General features: G+C 33.4%; 2 protein-coding genes across 4 annotated transcripts in view; both read left to right on the top strand.

Annotated features, from left to right (window-relative positions):
* LOC142344634 (gamma-2-syntrophin-like) overlaps window positions 1-3,264 on the top strand; it is a 43,043-nt gene extending 39,779 nt beyond the window's left edge. Inside the window, exon 3 of one of the 2 annotated variants that reach the window (XM_075396446.1) lies at window positions 2,989-3,264. In XM_075396446.1, coding sequence (XP_075252561.1) covers window positions 2,989-3,141 — 153 coding nt within the window. In that variant the 3' untranslated portion in view covers window positions 3,142-3,264. The remainder of the gene's footprint in view (window positions 1-2,988) is intronic. The other variant, XM_075396445.1, reaches the window with a different exon arrangement.
* Window positions 1-20,722, top strand: part of LOC142344631 (vasopressin V1a receptor-like) — an 89,854-nt gene that overhangs the window by 45,910 nt on the left and 23,222 nt on the right. The window contains exon 2 of one of the 2 annotated variants that reach the window (XM_075396443.1): window positions 15,843-17,053. In XM_075396443.1, coding sequence (XP_075252558.1) covers window positions 16,712-17,053 — 342 coding nt within the window. In that variant the 5' untranslated portion in view covers window positions 15,843-16,711. Of the gene's footprint in view, window positions 1-15,780; window positions 17,054-20,722 lie in introns of those variants that run through there. The other variant, XM_075396442.1, reaches the window with a different exon arrangement.

Here is a 20,722-nt window from a genome sequence, read left to right as displayed (position 1 = left end):
TGAATGATGCTTTTCTGAACAGAATTAACCTGAGCATTGTTTTTTATAGGCAAAAAATTCGTTCATTGAAAATTTTTCAGGGCCGCTAAAGTTTATAGGCCAATATAAGGTTTGGAGGTAAGAAAAGCTATAATTTCAACCACTGTAATGTTCATTTGTGCGTATCGATCATTGAAAATGTTTACTGTCCTGAGAGCTTTCTTCAACACCTGTGGTTAATACATATATAATAACAATTGATCATAGGCGAGTGGTTTATATAATACCTTTTCTTCAAGACTGGTTTATTACACCATAAAGAGTTTTCCTGTCGATTGGGTTTTACGACACAGAACTAAAGAGCGACAGTTTATGAGCCAGCGTAGGGTGTTGCATCTCGCAACTCTACTGGTTCAAGTTGCCATAACAAACTGCGTTATGTTGGTTGAAAATTCATCTCTACAATTTTTAAGAAGGATTTGGGTCGGCAGTTTATCACAAAGAAGGGATTCAGTACCTAAACCTATTTGCTTTTCCGACTCCACTTGTTGAGAGGGCATATCAAATTCTCAAAGGGGGTTGTTTTTCTTCAGTCAAGTCTGTCTAATATTTGAAAACTGCTAAGTAGTCTCATAAAATAGCCCACTGAGTGTAGCATTTATCAAGTTGAAAAGTCCTTTTTTTCAGTATAGCCAGGAGGTATGGAGTTTTAAGGTTTTGCGAAGAAGATATATTTGCAAACTGAAGATATATTTGCAAAATGAAGATATATTTGCACAATGAGGATATTTATGGAAAATTAAGATTATAAGATACTTCACCTTATTTTATTTTATACAATCACTGCACAAACAGCAGAAATTGCCTCAACAAATGCTGCTACGGGGTGCGCAGATGCTCTTCATAAACAATAACTTTGAAAATGAAACATTTCAGACTCAGGGATGATTCAATCAACTTTCAAACTCTGAAAAACATCGTCCCAAAATTTAGCTGCTTCCTAAATTGCGGCTTTAAATTTTAAATTGAAAAATAGTTCTAATTGGAACACCCCGATCAATAAAAAGTAATTGTAAACAATGAAATGATAGAGAAAGCATCAATCTATTACAGTATTTTTTTCCTTGCATTTGGACTTTTTCATGGCTTGGTATCAAAACCTAGAGGCACTTTTTCTGGGTACTGACATCATTTTCAACTGACGATCCTGAAACTACTTGGATAGAGTTTATTTAGTTTCTATTTTCTCTGTTTTTTTGTTTTATTTGCCTCGGGTGTTGCGCTTATTTCTGTTTGTCGAAGCTGCAAAAACAGGAACATCAAAAATTACGCAGTAAATAAAAATTATTTGGACTCTCTTTTGCTTGTACTAATAGTGCTCTAACTTTCTTATCAATGCAATTATTATACTTGTTAAAAACTATTTTTTCTTGTTTTTGTAGTTTAAAGTCTTTATAGTTCAGCAGGTTGGTGACAGAGCAAATCAGCGCTTAATAAGTCTAGAGACAATCAGTTATTTGGATGGCTAGTATTCTGTTTATGTCACAATTTACACTGGCTAGTCTTGAATTTTGAGTAAAATTTTCTGCAAACTCGCGTCAATAAGGTTTGCTTTATATGCGATTCGAACTTCAGAGTGGGTTTATGTTGTGTTTTTTTTCGGAACTTCAGTGTTTACATTTAACATTTATGTTGCGTAGCAAGTCGTAACCACTCAGCTAATTGCGCTTTGTGGTAGTTACGTGCAACCTAACCTAAGAACAAAAAGCGTATACTACTATAGTTTTAAGTTGTAAGCACCATTGTAAGCAATGACCTGCTGCTCAGACTTACTTTTGGCGTATGAGTAAAGTTCAGACTATGCAGGATAAATTTTGTCTGGGTGAGTTCTATGACCGCAATGAATTATAATGAAAAAACTGCACATAAAGTAATTTTAAATGCTCTTGAGATGCAATGTTCCAGATTTGAATTAAGTTTTCACTCTTGAAATGTGCTTTTGCAACGCTGAAATGCTCTGAGACTCATGTCTGGCTTGAGATTGAGCAACAAGTAAAATAATCTTAGACCGTGTTCAAAATGTTCAAAATGCTCATGTTAAAAATGTTCATAAACCGCCCTTCATGTTCAAAATGTTCATAAGAGTTTTTCATTTGAAGCCACGTTTTTTTGAATCGGAAGACAAAATTTACATTTCAGATTACTTTTCAATTTTTTTTTATTTGCTGTTTGCAAGACTTCATGAAAACTCACAGCTTTGGAATGAGAGTGGACAATCTTACAACTTTTAGTGACAAAGGGGGTGAACAAAATTAGAGTTTAGTTGAATTGAATTGAAACAGTAGGTAAAATAAGGTAAAGAGGAATACATGTCATCAAATGATAACCCTTGAAAATTTCATTAATGTGACCTAATTGATTTTGAAAAGTTTTTGTTTTCAAAATTTTGTTTCTCTGACACTCCAGATTCAATAATTTATTGACAGATCTATTAGACGCTTGCTTGATTTTCACTTTTTTCGTTACAGGGAACGAAAGCTCATAAACCGCTCGGGTTCCTTGATTGTGTTTAACAAGTGAAACTGAATCTGTTTTCCATTAATGGCTCAAATAATTTCTGTTTGATTAAAAAATCTCTAAAAAGACATGAGACTTCGGGGAAACTCTTTCTCTCTAAAACTTTTCATTTCTGCAATTGACATCAGTACCATCACTTTTCACTGACTCCATTAAGATATTATGGAATTATTGTGATTGTATTTTGGGGCTATGGCTATTTTGTCCCATTCTCGTAAAAACATTACAATAGAATGCTGGACGCATTTAAGTGTTCGCAAAGATCAAAAACTTTCCCATTGCACTAAGGTGCCAGAATTTCATACAAACTGCTACAGTAGTAAACAGAGTGTAATTTATAGCCGGGAGACTTTGAATGGCAATAAAGTGGGCATAATAATTCAGACCATGAGTTGTGAATAAAAGCAGGTCTATGTAGTTGTGTCTTTGCAGATTAACGATACCCCAGTGGATTGTCTAACAAACGAAGAAGTTAAGGAGTTGTTACACAGGAGTACCGGTCCATTTCTCTCTCTTCTGGTTTTGAGGGAAGCCAAAACTTTCACAAACCAGGATTACTTTCTGCACCCTAAGTACCTCCGCTAGCAGCCACTTTGCACAGTTATTATATATAATACGTTATAAACTACTCAATTATAACTATTTTCAATTTGAAATATAGCTTGACAAATTTAGTTTTCGAAGATACAACACACTTTTTGTTTCTCTCTGAAAAGGTTGTTGGAAGCAGGGAATAATAGCAACCCTCTGATTAACAAGAACTCCCGACGAATTCGAAAACCAACTTATTTTTTTTCTTCATACGCTCCCTGACCACCCCCCCCCCCGCCCGCATCACCCTGTTCACCCCCCCCCCCCGCATCACCCTGTTCACCCCCCATCACCCTGCCCCCCCCCCCCTCTACACATCATCCTGCCCTCCGCCGAACGTCACCCTTGCCCCGGTCACCCCCTGCCCCCATCACCTCCCCCCCCCCCCCCCCCCCAATCATCAGCTACGTCTGTTTCGTCTTAAACTCAAGTTTTTCAGCTCAAGTAAAATATGAAGGTATCTTAATTACCCTTCAGATTTTTACATGTTTTAGGCAGATGAATGCACGTGTGCGTATCTTTGTGTGTAAATTGGTATGTTTGCGTATGCAATTGTTCAATTTGATATAAGCATGAGAGGGGGGATAGAGAAAAAGAGAAAAGAGAAGAAATTGGTCGGGTGGGGGGGGGGGGGTGCGCTTCAGCAGGACGCAAGAATTTGTTTCCCATTCGATTGAGCTCTGGGCTATTCTCACACTAGAAAGTTGTTGTCATTGATAACAGATAAATGAATAGCCGCGGGAACCAACGGCAACCAACTGCTTACAATCAAACTCTCAACTTCAAATGCCTTTAGATCCCACAACCCATTTTCAATTTCAGTCATATTATCCTCGCCTTGACAATATTGTGAAATTGAAGCAAATCGGGCATACTTAATCCCCCAGACTCTTATTTGCAAAACATTGGCAAGATTCAGAACTATTAAATCAGAGCCACTTAATATTTACCTCCAAAACTTGTTCAAATTGCAAACATTAATCATTTATGCCTCCTGTTACCTCTACTGGAATATATCACACTTGGTGTCTGAAAAGTGGATAAATTCCAGCAGTTTTCCCATGGAAGGCTTCTTTAGCCTAACCTTGCGTACAAGGGTTTTGGGAAAAGTAATCGAATTATAGACACTTTGACAACCGGGGTTGGGTGGGGGTCACTTGAATGCTTGCTCCTATTTCGTTTTCATTTAGGACTTAGTTGAAGTTTATTCGAGCCTAAACAGGACGACGAAATCAAATTTAAAAAACTCGGAGCTGATTCGATCGCTGCTTACGGACTTCACTAAAGCTTTAAATTAGTTGTTAAGCCAAATCTAACCCTGCCTGGAGTTTGGAAAACGGTTAATATTGATTGCCTGCTCAAATATCTATTTAAAAAGCTCAATCTTGGTTATTCGAAATTAGATTAACTCAACCAGAGTTCTGTGGTTGTTAAAGAAATTGGTTGATTAAAGTTGTCAGACAACAATTGGTAAAATCCTATTTAAAGAAAAATATCATTTATCTTCAGGATAACGAAACAATTCATGAAAATAATGTTTATAAAACTAAAAATCTTGTAAATTGACGTCGTCAAAACGTCATTGGGTTACATTCTTCTATACAATGGTGTTCGCAGTCAAAAAAGCCAATAGGCAAGCAAGCCGAGTTTTGAAACATAGGTCAAGTAAGCCGAATACTTTTGAGGTAGCTGTTTTATAATTTGTCCATGACAGGCCGGTGGACGCGCTCATCCTGCAATGACCGGCCTGTGGTTTCCGGACTAGATCCCACAGCGAATGAGAGCTATGGCAATCGACAGCGGTCCGCTAGGTCTCACAATCACCTAGTCTCTGAAACTAACCTAATTTTTCTCTCTTTGTTGCACAGGAATACATTGTACATTCTATAAAATTACTATACGATGTCTTGATTGTACCGGATGAAAATTATTTCTGAGATATTGTATATGTATTTATATAAAAATCGTCTCACTTTTACTTTGGCTTTTTTGTGTTCACTACAATTGCTACCTCAGCTTTCATTTGAAAGCATCTACTCTACAGAGATGTTCAATTTCGAACTTGGGTTATTGTATTACTACTGCTATCCTTCTGGATGGGATCGATTCAAAAATCTTAATCATTACTAAACCTCCTCTCCAAAGTCGCCCAAAATCAAGATGGCTGAAACCATGTTTAGTTTGATTTCAATAAAAATCATTAGACAGAATAATAAAACTAAAAAGACCGACGATTGTCCGAACCATGATTTTGCTTTTTGCTATATGTTTTCATTTTCTTTGATTTTTTCAACGCAATATTTTACCATCACCAATGTATGGTAAGCAAAACAAGTCTCAGACAACATTTTGAAGTAATTTACGGAAAAGTATGCACCACATCATTTGCCAGATGTCGTGGTAACAAATTTTTTTCCTATAATCTAACGAAAACACTGCAAAATTTTATTTTATTCAACTAATCATGAAAATATCCCATTCCAAAAACGCTTTTCTAATTGTTTTGAAATTGGCTTGTTTTTATTCTCGGAGGATAATTTGATCATTACGTTACAATCATTGTCTTACTTTTCATCAGTTCTAATGAAAATTTTATTACAAGAATACAAGAGCTGCTAAACTTTTGTTCATGCTTATTTCATTGGTCAAGCAATTTTTTTTTTCAAGTCGTGCTCGATCAAAGCGTTTGCTAACACCTTAAAGCCTTGCGACTGTAGAAATTTAATTAGGAATAATAGTTTTGGGAATTACCTGCTGGTTCTCGAAAATGATGAAAGTGGCAAACATTTTAGAACTGTAGTGATTACTTAGCGTCACCTGTGGAGATTAATTTTCAGTAAATCAAATAAAAAATTAATGATGATTTTGAAATATTGTTCAAGTTGAAAATAATCGAGGTAAAAATTGGCGTTGCTTAGAATTTTCAGCGCTAAATTTTTGCTCTTTTGGCCTATTTTTGCCAACAATTTTGAACAGCAGTTTAGGCAACGCTTTTATGCAGCAACTTTCTGCAAATTTTTTGAGCATCAGTCTGGGGCAAAATTTTAGTTTTCTTTCATATCAAAATTATGAAAAAAAATTGTCCATTTAGAAAACCAATTTCCAATCCTTCTGTTACTCCCTGTGGTAAATTCAAAGCAAAGAAATAACACGCCCCTGTGCGTGTTTTCAATGCCTAAAAGTTAAATTTTTGTCGTCCACAAAAGTATCTCATACTTTTTAACGTAGTTTTTGTATTTTTACTATTTCGATACTTTTGGAATTTGAAGATTTTTTGCTTCTAATTAAGACAAGTGCTGTTTTCCTCTAATTTAAATCTGCTTGGATGCAATTAAGTAGAACAAACATAACACTTTTTATCTTCAAAGAAAATAACCTCGTATATTTTTGTTTGTTATGATTTATATATATATATATATATATATATATATATATATATATATATCATTTTTTGTTTGGTTTTGCTGATGTCTTTTCAGCGTCTCAATTGTTTTTTTTTGCTCAAACTCATATGCATAAACTGCTTTTACTTCTAAAAGCAGAAACAAGCTTGATAGGTTCTCTAACTTTTTGCTCTTGGTGCCACATTTTTTAGTGATATTTTTCATTTATTATATGCTGTTTTAATGAAAAGTGAGCATTGGCAGGTCTTTACATAACGTTAGAGCTTACATTAAAAACAGAAGAACGCAGAACAAACTTTAAATGTAGTGCATGTCTCAAAGATAATAACATCAGTCTTTCTCATCTCATTTTTGATTACTTATTTTTTTAAAACAGCCAAGGTGAAACGAGGGTTCAAATGCATAGTTTTCAATTTTATAATTTATCTCTGAATAGATTTAGTGCCTGTTACATATTTGTGGTAAAATAAATAGCGTTTAAATTAAGTCTAACTGTCAAATCCCATATAAGTATATCTATGAAACTTTCATTGTTTTTGCCTTTTCTTGCTTCGTCCCCAATATTTTTTCAGAAACTCAACAGCTATTTTGTGTAATTTTTGGACTGTGTTGTGTAATGACTCCACACTGCGATCAAGTTGGCAGTAATTTTATGAATTAATTGTTTTCCTATTTACAAACACTACATTGGGTCTATGTGCTCCGCAGAATTTTATGTAAACCTTCTTTGCCTCAAATTTACATTGATCGACGAAAATTGTTTCATTCGCTTGTTGTGATTTTTAGTAATAGCTATGGTCTAGCAGCTGCAGGAATTTCTGTTTGTCACATATTTTGTTTAATTAAACCATTATTTTTTGACAGCGTAAGTCATCATAGCACGCTCGTCAAATATTAATAGCTAGATGAGAAATCGTTGATGCGTTCCTATGTTGCTTTCTTATTGAGTCCTTATGGCAATTCACGTATAAATTATCAAGGCATCAATGACTGATGCTGGATCAACTCCGGTTTTATGCTTATCAAATATGACTTTGGTAGACACAAAGTCACACCCGATGGAAAGGATATTTGGGGGAGACATTTTCCACACAATTTCCATATTTGATTAACTTAAAGTCTTAATATTTTCCAGCTGTCAGAATGAGCATTGACTCCATATCTCCATAACATTCCGTTATGTCTTTTCTGGATTCACGCAACCCTCATTTGACCAAACAAATTTCATGATGAGTTTTCTTTACAAGCATTTTTGCTGGCTTTTGTATGTCAATTTTTCGTCACTTGTTTTCCAAAACCACGATAGATTATTGTTCGTTTATAAATCAATGACGTTAAGAATTTCCGCACAAAAATTGAGAGCAGGATTGATTGAAAAATTTGCTGAAGACGATTTACTTTTTGAACTGACATTACGTTGCTAATGGTACATTTGATTACATACATTTTGTCGAAAATGTCAGTGCTGCTGGACGACCTTCCCTGGAGTGATATACATATGTAGACAACAGTGGCAGTAAGTGGAAATGGTCTAGATTTGTTTCAAAATGGGAAATATCCGTCACCTCTGTTCACGACAACTGTTTTCGAGCAAGGGTTTTTGTTTGTTTTGATTTCTCTGCCTTGTATCTAGTTGTTTTTTTTCTGTAGATTTTAAGTCATGTTGGACAACGTTAGCAAGAGTTTGTAACTGTTGTCCACACTAACCGTTACAGTTTTCCACACCATCAATGTTGCCTGGGAAATTAGTATCTAGTTTCTACAATAGCTATAGGACTTGCCAATTGCACCAAAATGAGGTAGCCTAGTTGGCTATTAATTTAAAAACAGAATTTTATTTCAATGCTATTTGCGGATTAATAAGACAAAAGTAGCTTTGAAACTACCTAAATCACGTTTCGCAAGGACTGATAAATCTCCAAATTTGGCCAAGTATGTATAAAATAAATTCGAATATTTTTGTAGGCTAAACGAAGAGTTTTGTAAAAAAAATGAATGCTTAAAATTGGCGTCAATGGTTCCGTCATCCATGACACCAGTTTTTTTTCAAAAAACTAGACAAAATATGCAACGAAGTTTTGCCACAAGGCCCCAAAAGCCTCAAAATTACAAAATGTACCATTTGCAACATAATGCAAGTTGTTTTTTTCTTTCTGATCCTCATTGCCAGCCTTAACATCTGCACGAGTTGGTTTCGTACTGTGATTCAAAGATTTCAAATCATTCTATTTGCGCAATGTAAATGACGCCAGGAACACGTGAACTACTTTCCTACTTTCTGACATTTAATTTTCAATATTTATGTAGATACAAATGCGTAATTACATATACGAATATGTTCGTTTGATCATTTCGACGTCAGAAAAAGCATCGAATGCCGCTTTTGTGTGCTGATTATTTCTTTCCATTTCAAAGAGAATACCCCGAGGGATGTAATTGTTAATTAAAAATGAACATCAAATGATTAATGCAAAATGACAAAAGAGTATACAAACAACTCTGAAGTTTAATCAATATTTTAATGGGATATTGATTTGATTAACCCACTTTCTTTGATAAAATACGTTTTCTTGTTCATTATAAAACAGGAACTACCGCCTGCCTTTTCATACAATTGAATACAGGACGAATTTTTGGTTTCGTAACATTTTTTATTCAACGTGTTTTATCTTATAAAACAGAAACATTCAATACAAATAGAATTCTTCAAATAAACTATGTATGCGTTAAGCAGCTTTTCTTATCTCAGTTCTTGACTGCATCCTTGATAGAGAAATGCCTCACCCACTGCAACCCCCCCCCCCCCCCCCCCCATAGAAAAAACTCCGAAAATTGTGTGTTTTTTATCGTGGTTCATAGGTTTTATCCTTCATATGTTATGCCTTAAAATTTGAGAACTTGTGTTTATGAGTACGTAACCAGCAAAACGCAGCGTCGCCTAATTTTCCCCCTATTTGACTGGTTTGCAAACTCATTATGTCCTGTTGCAAAACCCATTTACAAAATTGAAAAGGCGTTTTGGAGCCATTTTTCTTATTATCCAAACACAATTATTCGAATATAAAATGTGTTAGCTAAGTTATGTAGCGAAAAGGAATATGGACAAATAGAAACTAGACAATTTGAATTGCTTTTGAAGAGATGAAAAACACAAATTGTTAATCAATGAATCGGTATCACTTTATATTCATTGTAGAAAAAGGCTCGCCCAGCTTGGCATCAATTGTAAACCAGTTCCGATAAATTTTAAGGTCAATTCTATTGAACGCAATATTACTTTTCAAGTCAATGACCCAATGCAGAGTGGGGTATTTCAAAAAGAGAAAAAAAATTTTGAAGCTTCAAAATTAATATTTTACATTTTAGAGCTAAATGAAGGTGCGGCAACTAATATGATTATTAGATGAGTTTTTTGTCCTTAAGATATGCCAAACAAAAAGCGAAAAAGAAATCTTAACTTTTCGAAAAATTATTGATCCTGAACATTTTTTGACTTAAAATAAATAATTGCAAGAAATTTGGAACAAAAATTAGCCAAATTGATTATATAAATGGTTATTTCACATTTGTGTCCTAGTTCGTTATGGCATTGATTCCTTTGAAAATAATTCTTTTCTTAAAAGTATTTTGATTCTAAAGTAATTATTGTTTTTTTTGTAATTTTGTCAAAAATCGCGGTAATGAACTCTCAGTGATTGTTAAAGTGTCTTCTCATAAAGTGAATCTCATTATTGATTTGAGCTCACAGTTATTAGTGTATAGGACTGTAGCACTAATTGTTTAAAAAGGACAACCTTATTTTCTGATTTTTTGTTTCTAACCTTTTTCAGGTTCATTTTGAAATCGTGCCCTTTAATCTCATTAATTGAAACCTTCATAGATAAATATTGCATTAAATGTGAACACAAATTTTGCATTTAGTTGGTAGCTAATAGTAGATATGAGATTGATGATATTTGAGTTTAGAACATTTTTGTGGTTTGACTATATTTGGTTTTTTCTATTGTCTTATCGTTTAGGATGATCAATGATACGTTCCATTGAGTTTTCGGGAAGACCTAATTGAAATTATTTAACTTTGCTTGTTTGAAAGCTATTGGTTTCTAATTCTTGTTTCAGAAACATTAAGATTTTTGAAAAAATTTTTTGCCTCACTAATAATTTTTTACCTCTTTTTCGAGACAATATTTGGTTGAGCTCAAATATGCCTTCAATAAGCTCAATAATATGAAGACCTAGCTGCTCGCTAATGAGCACATATGCATTTTTTTAAAGATTTGTTTTTGTTTTTTCACATTTAATTTTGTTTAAATGTTTTGCAATTTTTTGTCATTCGCCAGTACTTATCGCCTTTTTGTTTTCTGTTTTTAGTGAAATTTATACAAAATTGGTTTAACTTTTTAAGAGAGATTCTTTCAAAGTATTTGGGAAGTAGACATAGGTTTCAAAATATCAGTATTTTTTTTGCAAATTTGTTGCCAATATTTTTCAAAAAGATTTTGATTTTGGTCAGAAGTCCCTTTATTTTCCGTTCTTTTTTTGTGTCGTGTTTTCCAATAACGCGTACTTGGAATTTTTAAAAAAAGACGTCGGAGTTTTATCAATTTTTGCCTCCAAAAACTCTCCGCGGAAATTCTCGTTCTTCAATTTTTTGTTTTTTTTGCTAATCTGATTTTATATAATTGGGATAAACAATTTGTTTTTTGGGTCATTTTTCGGGTTTCATAAGCAAGCATGGCTTATCTGAATCATTACTTGTTTTGTGATTATTTAGCTATTGTGAACTTCAGTTAATTTTGATCTGAGCTTGCATTTTGAAATTTAATTTAAAAGTGAGTACGGAGGTGATTTTAAAATCTTATCTAATTTATACAGAGGCCAGGCAAGCTTGATGATATTGAAGACATAGTTGCTGAGGATTGACTTTGAAATCAGCACAGAGCATGATTTTTGGATACCATTTTGTTTTGTTTTCTGTGTTTGAAAGTAATCGTTTTCTTGATAAAATTGTTTCTTTTTATTTTTGTCAAAACTACATTAGAGTTGTTTTCATTTCTCTTCACTTCTTGTTTGTTCTAGTGTTTATGCTAGTGAAGCCTTTTTTACACTTTTTTCCCTCGTAAGATTTCCTTAATTTAGATTTTAAGATTTGATAATCAAGCCGAAATTCACCAACTTACTTTTTTGACGTTAGTGTATATCTGCTTCAACTTATAGACAAAAAGGCATAGATTGTTGATGAGGGGGTCCAAAAATTAATTGCCTACATGCATTAGTGGCCCTTCTAGTTGAATTGGAAGTAAAACGTAAAATCATTGTTTCATATTTTTTTCAGGGCAAAAAGCGAATCATTAGAATTTTTTTATCGGTTGATGAATGACAATCAGAATCGAGAAGAGTCTGGGTTCTAATAAACTTGGTTTAAAATTAACTGTTTCTACGGCCTTAGTGGGATATGAACTTTCCAAATCTTAAAAAAGGACCATTTGAGAACTCATACACAATATAAAGTTTACCGTTTATGAATTAAAGAAACATATACAGGAGAAAACGTATAACAGTAACATAATTGTTACTGGTTTGATCTGTGTTTCAAAAATGTTTTTTTTTGCTAGTCGGTAACCGGATCAGTTATTATATAACTCCACTATCTATTATAAAATAACCGAGGAGTAAGACATCTATTGAGTATCAAAAGTCAAAAACTGTGACATAAGTGGAACCCTTTGGCTCAAAAATTTAACGGCTTTTGAGTTATTCATGCTATGATTCCTAGGTTAGCAAAACATATCCTATTTTTATGGACATTATCGTTAGCCAAATTATATAAAGAAAATTTACTTGGAGCTCACAATGGTGACATAGCCGCAGCAAATTTAGTCAAAATTGAAAACTATAGAAATGAGAAACACAAAGAATACTTTCTAAAATGACTTGTAAGGATATACTGAAAAATCTCGAAACTCACATTTAACTAAATTATAAACATAGTAACTAAATTACAGACGTAGTTACAGACAATTAACTAAATTACAAACATACGGAATAATTATTTTTTTGATGGCGCGCATCAAAACGAGGGCTTTGTTTGAAATTATCTTATATTGATAGCGTGGTCACTATTCAGATTATATAGGGGCGCGGTCTTTTTCAAATTGTTTTTTGCCTTTTTTTATGTTGATTACTGACAGAACGCTCATAGTTTTTATAGCTTCGACAATGTGTGTTCGTAAACTTTTAGTGATTTCATTTGTTTTTCCTTCATTTGTCATTCTTTTTGCAGCCTTCTGCCATTGTTTCATTAATCACAAGTGCGATTGGTTTAAAAACTATATTTCAACTTACTCAATGCTTTCAGTTGTTATCTAATGCTCCTTATGACTTTGAATATAATTGTTTAAAGAGAATGTCAGTGAAGTTTTAGATTAGTCAATTTTTAACTATAGTTCTGTCCACATGCTGCTTTGTCGCACTGCATACAGGGCAAAACTTATTTCAAGTGAATGAAAAAAAAGAACATTTATAGTGGTGTCACGTTCAACGAGGGGTTTCATGGCTCTCGTACTACAAAAATTCATATAAGTTTTGTGAATTTTTTTCAATTTCGACAATAAATGAGGTTGTCATTTATTCCTTTTCAAATTATCACATTCAAGACGGCCCTAATTGACAAGGAAACAAAGCGTATATGGACAATTTTAAAGATTTCAGCCATAGTTTCAACGACTGCAAAACCTTTTTCTCGCAAAGTTTGTTTTAGAGTTTTTTTTCTGTTTTTGCCTCCAGTAATCGTTCTTTCGGTTGCCGTACTGCTTAATTATGCCATTCAAAATCCTCAACGGCTTCTACGGATATCAAAGTGAATCTATTTACCTATTTCAGATTATAGCTAGCGGTTTTAATGACTTTCGTTTAACTTTTCTAAAGAAAAATTTTCCAACCTTTTGTTCCATTGTCGTAAGGAATTTAGTCTCATTATTGACAAGGCTCATGTATTTTCAATTGCTTAAAACAATTTTTCTCCTGTAGGTTGTGTTTTGACTGATGTCTTTAGAGCCTAGAAATGTGTTCTCACAAAATATCGTGAGTTTTACAAACTGGTAAACTTTTTGGTTTTTCAAAAAAAAGTTCACAAAAAAACAGTTAAAATTAAATGAGATCCAATCTTACAACTCAATTTTTTTTATGTTTTTAACTACTTTCAACTAATTGTTTGTGAAATTTTAATTTAAGTCTATATTTGTTTTTTTTTGTCGTCTTAAAATATGGTCTCACTAAAAAAATGCACAATTGTTTTACCCAGCAGTTGCTAGTTTCATATAAATGGTGTGAAAAAATTTTTTAAGATAGTTGTTATAAAAAGATCAGCGGAAATTTCGGCTCTGGCACTTTTATCTTCTTTCTGTTAATTTTGTAGCTTTGTGTGTTTAACGACATGTCGCAACCTTTTACTACTGAACCAAAATCCAAATTTTCTATTCGTTTTGTTCAACTAATGGTTTCTTGGCTCTAGTTCTATGCATTTGCATAGGAAAAGTATGATATTTGTATTTTTGCCCATTTCTCAATTTTTCGTTTTCTTGCTACATTCTCGCACAAATGAGGTGGCCCTATTGGCATTGGAAAAACCAAAACTGTTGATACTTAATGTTTTCTACGAATAACTTATGGTTTTAACGGTTGCGGATCCGCTTTTTTGTTAAAATTATTTTTTTTGTTTTTGCCAAACTCTTGGCAGTCGTTTGACATATTATTGATAATGACAGTTCTCAATAGCTTCCGATGAGGTTTAAATCAACCTTTTTAATGTGATGAATTGTTAACTATTGGTTTTAATCAATTTGAAATTGTTTGTTTTCAAATACAGCAACCTATTTCTGAACTTTGAACGTTTTGCTCTTTCTGTTGGCCTGTTACCGAGTCTCTTTTTGACAGGTCTCATATCTTATCTAATGAAGATCTAATGAAGAAGAAATTTATTTGCTCAGTTTAGGTTTTCTATGATTCCATGTTTTTTTGTTAAGTTTTTCTTTTATATATCAATATCGAGTTTTGATCGTATATAATGTGTGCTATGATTAGAATTTTATGTCTGTCGTGTCCAGTACTCTCCTTAGTGGCAGGTCTCATCGGCCGTCTAATCCAGCATTATTGTTTTCATCCATAGACAAATAAATCAAAACCTGGATGAGCTGAATGAGCAAATTATGTGCGAACGCTCGTTACCTGGCCTCCTTGTCTTTTTGAAAGTCTCTATTGTCTTTTTATATCGTTGGATCATAAAAAATTTCAAGTATGGTCATTGTATGTCTACTAAGAAGCTTGTTTGCTGAGCAACCGGGGCAGAGAATATCATTTAGACTGCTCAACTGACGTAAGAGTTTGGTTGCATTCTCTGTTCAATAAGTTCAATGCCCAGTCATCCATGAGAGTTTGTTTCAAACTTTCTTTTTTAGAAGCTATTTTACTTCCTCAAGATTAAAAATGCAGTGATCACAAACGAGAAACACGCTCGAAATATTATGATTAAGTACTGGTTTTCCATGTAATATTGATACTGAAGGAGCTGTCTGCTTGTATGTTGAAACAATTGGCGTTGATGAGTAGGTAATAACACCTTTTTTTCGGAGAAAAAAGAAAAGTTTGCTGTTACAAGACACCAATCAACTAATATATTTTTCAAAGCAACTTCAATCTGATTGAATTGTTGCTGAATGGATTCCTCTATACCAAACTTGGTACTGTAAATAGTTGCGACGATCAGAAAAGCCATCGTGTCTGCAAAGCTCATGCTTGATATTCATATTTCCTTCTTTATTTTGATTGCAGTTAATATTAGATTGTTTGAGTCCTTTCATCGGGACTAAAATGCGCAAAATAACTCTTTCTAACGAAATATCATTTGTGCTAATTATTTTAACTATATATTTTTCAAATTGTTTGCGCCCCACAGGGAGTTCCAATGATCTCTAAAAGGGAATTATATATCTTTTGATTTATAAAAAGAGTAGAGCGATCTATATGCTAAGTATTGTTTTTCGTTCGCATAGTTTACCAAACAAAATATTCATTTTTTTGCAACTTTCCCCTTTTTGAATAATAAATGCAAAACCGTGTACAATAAGACAGCAGTTATTTCTCTGATTTGATTGGTTAAAATATAGCGACAACTTATTCTCATTATCTTTAACCATGAAAAATATGTGTGTTAAAAATTAAACAAAAAGAGTGCAGTTTAGTTCGAACTGTGAAGTTTAATTGCAGTGATTTTTGTTTCTTTCCATATTATAGCTCCTCAAGTAGAAGTAAGTATTCCATGGAAATAGTAGTTATTATACCAAAATGCTCTTGACCAATGAGACTAAAGCGCCATTTGAGAGACATGTGGTTATTTATTGATTTTAGGAGCATAAAACTCCCCCGAAATTGCTCTTTGTTTATGCAACTCCAACTGCTCTTTTATATACGTGACCTCCTGTAGTCAATATTGAACGCAAAAATTATCTTCAAACTCGATTCATTTTTCCTCATAATACAATTTAATTTTGCTTATTTTTGTTATTCATTATTCACCATTTATTCAACGTACATCTTCCTGCGAACTCAAATTACGTTGTTTTAATGGGTAATAATTTTTACCCGCCACGCTTTTACTCTACTTGCAAACCAGCCTCCGTTTGCCCAAAATTTCTGCCCAATTCCAACCTTCTTCTTGTTTACATCAGCGAGGAAAATAATGAGATTTGGGATTATATGGAAGACAGAAGAATTTGACGTGACGCCTTTTTCGGATTCGTTATTGCACCGTATTCAGTTTTATTTTCGTGTGATTACCGAAAGAGGCGCAAAATATTGTAACGCGTAATATACTCATAACCAAATCGACCCAAGTTAATTACCTGTAGACTTCTGAACTTTATCTAGAACCGGTTCAAGTTATTGAGCTGTTAGCTGTTCAGATTACTTAACTTCCGACATTTTCAGCGCTTTTCCTGGAAAATTTTCGGGAATTTATTAACAAATTGTGATATTTCTTGTCATTGAGTCAACTGCTTTGATTTCTGTTGAATTCAATATTTGGATTAAGTCGCGTGCTAAAAGCATCGGCTTGTAAAAAGCTGACGATAACTTGCTCTTTAAAAGCTGGTTTATTTCTTATTATGAAAGTGCCGGCGGCGGTTGGTTTAGTGATGTCAAACGTAACGAAAGTTATGAAATCAACCCTTCCTTCAGGTCAAGATTTATCAAATGAAGAGCTACTTGTAGACGATATAGTTAAACTCGCGTTCTACTCATTTCTCATCATTTTTGCCGTTTTTGGCAACAGTTTTGTTTTGTTTGTTCTTTATCGAAAACGGAAACAGTTCAACTTCTGGAGAGTGAATTTGTTTATTTTCCACCTGGCCTTGGGTGACATGTTAGTGGCATTGACAAGTATGCCTACGAATTTGATTTACGCGTCTACAAATGGAGCTTGGCTCTTTGGAAACACTCCATGCAAGGTAATCTTAAACATACATGCATACAATTCAACAAAAAACATTGAATTCCCATTAAGTTATTAACAGCAAACAACTAAATGGGCAGTGTATGTCAGAGTATAAATGAAATAAATTAAATATAATAAGCTAATTCCAATCATTTCAATTTTTCATTTGAGCTAAGCAATAATTGAATAACCTCGAGCCGTTTCTATGAATTGAGCTCTGCAGCATCGAGCTCAATTAGCTTTTATTTTTCATATGCGGGATAGAAACCCCTAATGCTAGCCTGACTCAATTTTTTTGATACTAATTTTGACTGGTCGATATCTCTTGCGGAGAACGTTTAAAAAGCTCTTAAATTGATCTGATATCGGAAAAAAATATTTTTCTCGAAGAAAAATTGAGGCTTCAATTTTTCAAAATATTTATCTTCTCTGTACTTTTCACGTTTCATTCGCGCATCAGATATACGGAGAACTTCGAGATAATTGAACCACTAATTATTTATCTGTTGATATCAAATTTCACATAAAACTGTTATCATAATAAAACAGATTCATTCACACACAAATGCAGTCTAAAATTCAGTTCAAAAAAGATAAAAATGCCGCATTCGTCATTTTCAATTTCTCATGGAAAAATTTTAATATGAAAGAAAGTGATTGTGTTCAACATGAAACGAAAACAGAATGGTGAAAATCGATTCCATTAGAATTTATTTTAAATTAACCCCTTATTTCTATGGAAATTCAAAAATTATGGTTAAATTGTATCAAGATGTCTGACTCGAAGAAAAATTTAAGAGACAAATAAGATTTTTTTGCTTTGTGGAGCAGTTAAGGTGCATAGCAACACCATCAAAAACTTAAAGTATTCTATTTGAAAGAAATATTTCAAGTTTACGTTGTCTGTTTCTTGAATCATTACCCAGGCAATGTCCGAAAAATCGGGTACACATACTCGATTTTGTCATGCTTATTCACAAACCATGTTTTAAGTTTAGAGTTGTTAGCGTGTGTAGAAACGAGTTACACTAGGCTAATTTAATTCAAACTTAGTTCAAAATTGGGTATACGTACTGCGGTTTTTGACAAAGCGTGTTTTTGGGGTTAGCATGAAAACTTGTGTCAATCTTTCGTCACTCATTTCCAAGCCATAAGTCACTAGTTTGTACAAAATCAGTCGTTTTTCCAAATAATTGAGATAGTGTCAATTAGACCAAAATGAAAAAAAAAGAAAATTCAATTGATGAATAATTTCCCGCTCGATAATAAATGCACATTAAGAGGATGATTAGCAGTTGTGCCATTAAACATATCATTGTTCATAAGAACAAATTTGAATTAGGTCTCGAGTAATTACATAAAAATTCAAGCAATAATGACTTAGGGTAAATACTCGTTCAGATTTGTGGAAATGGGTTAGGCTTAACTGTGAATACGCGTGGCAAAATGTAAGGTCTTCCCATGATATAAGTATCTTGTTTCCATTTTTTGTGTAACTAAGCTCCATAGTTAAAAGAGGTACATGAATCGTGAAAAAATGCGACACGTTTTTGTCGCTCTCTTCCACAAAATGCAAAAGTTATTGAAATAGCTTTTTTCGGACGCTGGCCAGGTAATGACGTGTTTTTCCTCATTGATTGGGCAACAGATCTTTCTTTTTGTTTGCTTATGAACTTGAACAGAAGCATTTTTAGTTGATGTCAATCTGAAAAATCAATCAATGTTTGGCCTATTGATTACCCCTCAAATTAAAGTTTTTAAAAAACTATTCCGAGAAATCTTTTTAATTTTTGTTCAAAAACTGGACTGCTGAAGAAAATTTTTTCGCACCCTAATTTTTTTCGGACGCTTAAAGCTGCTACTTTTTGGTTCCCAAGCCTGTGCTTTTATAAACGCATTCATTCTTTAGCAGTTTTCTGAGCACTCTTTTCTGTTTTTCATGATGAGCATGCTATAACTTTCATATATGCAAGTTTCGGACGTGCAAGTTGTGACTTTACGACAAATTGCTATCTCAATAGTTGGAAACTGGCAACTAAAAATGACGAATTTACTCTTCTTGCTCTGAGGTTTACTATATTTTTTTACTTTAGAACTTCTCAAAATTATGAGCAATGTGAATTAAATTTCACTGTACTGATTTATGTCCCTGAAAAGCCAACTTTGCGTCTAACAAACCCACAATTCAAAAATTACAATGTGTTTCAAAAGCTCGAGGATTGCAAATATTTAGCTGCGTACGTTAAAAGTAGTTGTTCTCCACATACTGGCAATTTATTTCAAACACATGTGCATGATGAAGCTCAGTTTTACGACTTAATCCAGTACTATTATCACTGAAATTCATAATCAAGTAACAGTTGAAACTCCGCAGTGTCAAATTCTAGAAAGCCAGATATTCTTACTTAAATTCTAAATTTAAAAATAAAATCGCAAAGATTCAATCAAGCTTACGTTACATTTCTCTGTTTCAACACTGAACCTTTCCAGTCTAATATAAACCCTAAGGGCGTCTTACTCTATCAAATTTATCTACAACTTTGGTGGAAAAACCTAATCAAACCCTTTTGGCTGTGAAATTTCTCAGCGGTCGTGACATTGCCAATAGTAGATATTTTAGAAGTATCGGTAATTTATTGAGGTTCTCAGAATTTTTTGCAGCACAAAAAGACAAAAATGGCACAAATATTCTGCTCGTATTTAGTTGCCAAATAAGTATGAGTGATGTATATTACCATATTCATGTATAAAACACACTTTCCCTCCATTACAGAGTATGTGAAATTCCAGTTTAGTTGTATTGATTCTGAAATTTTATGCCTAGTTTCAGTGGATTTGGAATGTGCGGGTTTTGAGTGGGTACGCAGTCCAGGATTTTTTCTTAGATATCGATATATCGATAGCAGTTCGCAAACGCATCTTTAAAAACGCCTTCATAGTTAAAATCCGTTTGCGCCGTTTTTAACCAGTGTATTTGGCATTGTGCAGACACAGCGAAATTATTTCTAATTGCTCGTAAACATGGCCGTATTTCTAAACCAGTAAAACAGGAAAGTTACCATTTAGTCAGAAACAATTTCAAAATAATCACGTCAGAGGAAATGCAGGGTTAACCAACCAATAATTAACGTATTTACAAAAAAAACACTGATTCAAAAAATTGAAAACTTTTTGTTGTAATTTGTAAAGATTAGACTTTTGTAGCCTCAGATAATTGTTCCGACCCCATATGTGGGGGAGGAACTATATATTCAAATCGGTTTTTTTTTCAGTCAATTTTGGCCGATCGATATATTCATTGTAGAGAAATGTGAGTGGTATCATTAAAAAGCTCGTCCAGCGTAGAGTTCGGCATTAAAAGGATTTTTTTAAATTTCGTTTTTCTTTCGAAGAGTTATCGAGGTTTAAATTTTGTGTGAATACGTGATGTTTGGTATGATTTTTGCTTACTTTTAGCGTAATTTTCGTTCAAATTACTTTTTTTTCTGATACTAATTCAAAATTGCCACGAGTGAAATAATTTTGTGTTTCTAACAGACAAAAGGCAGTGAAAAAGCCTATTTCATAAGGAAGTTTACAAACAAAAAAGTTTGTTTTCTATAAGAGAGCTGTTATTATAAAAACCATTTCAATTTTTTTTTATTATTTCAAGTCATTTAGAGACCAGTCAATTTTAAAATCA

The sequence above is a fragment of the Convolutriloba macropyga genome, chromosome 8, assembly GCF_964194025.1.
Source record: "Convolutriloba macropyga chromosome 8, txConMacr16.3, whole genome shotgun sequence".
Classification (NCBI taxonomy): Eukaryota; Metazoa; Xenacoelomorpha; order Acoela; family Convolutidae; genus Convolutriloba; species Convolutriloba macropyga.
This window is presented reverse-complemented; position numbering and strand designations above follow the sequence as displayed.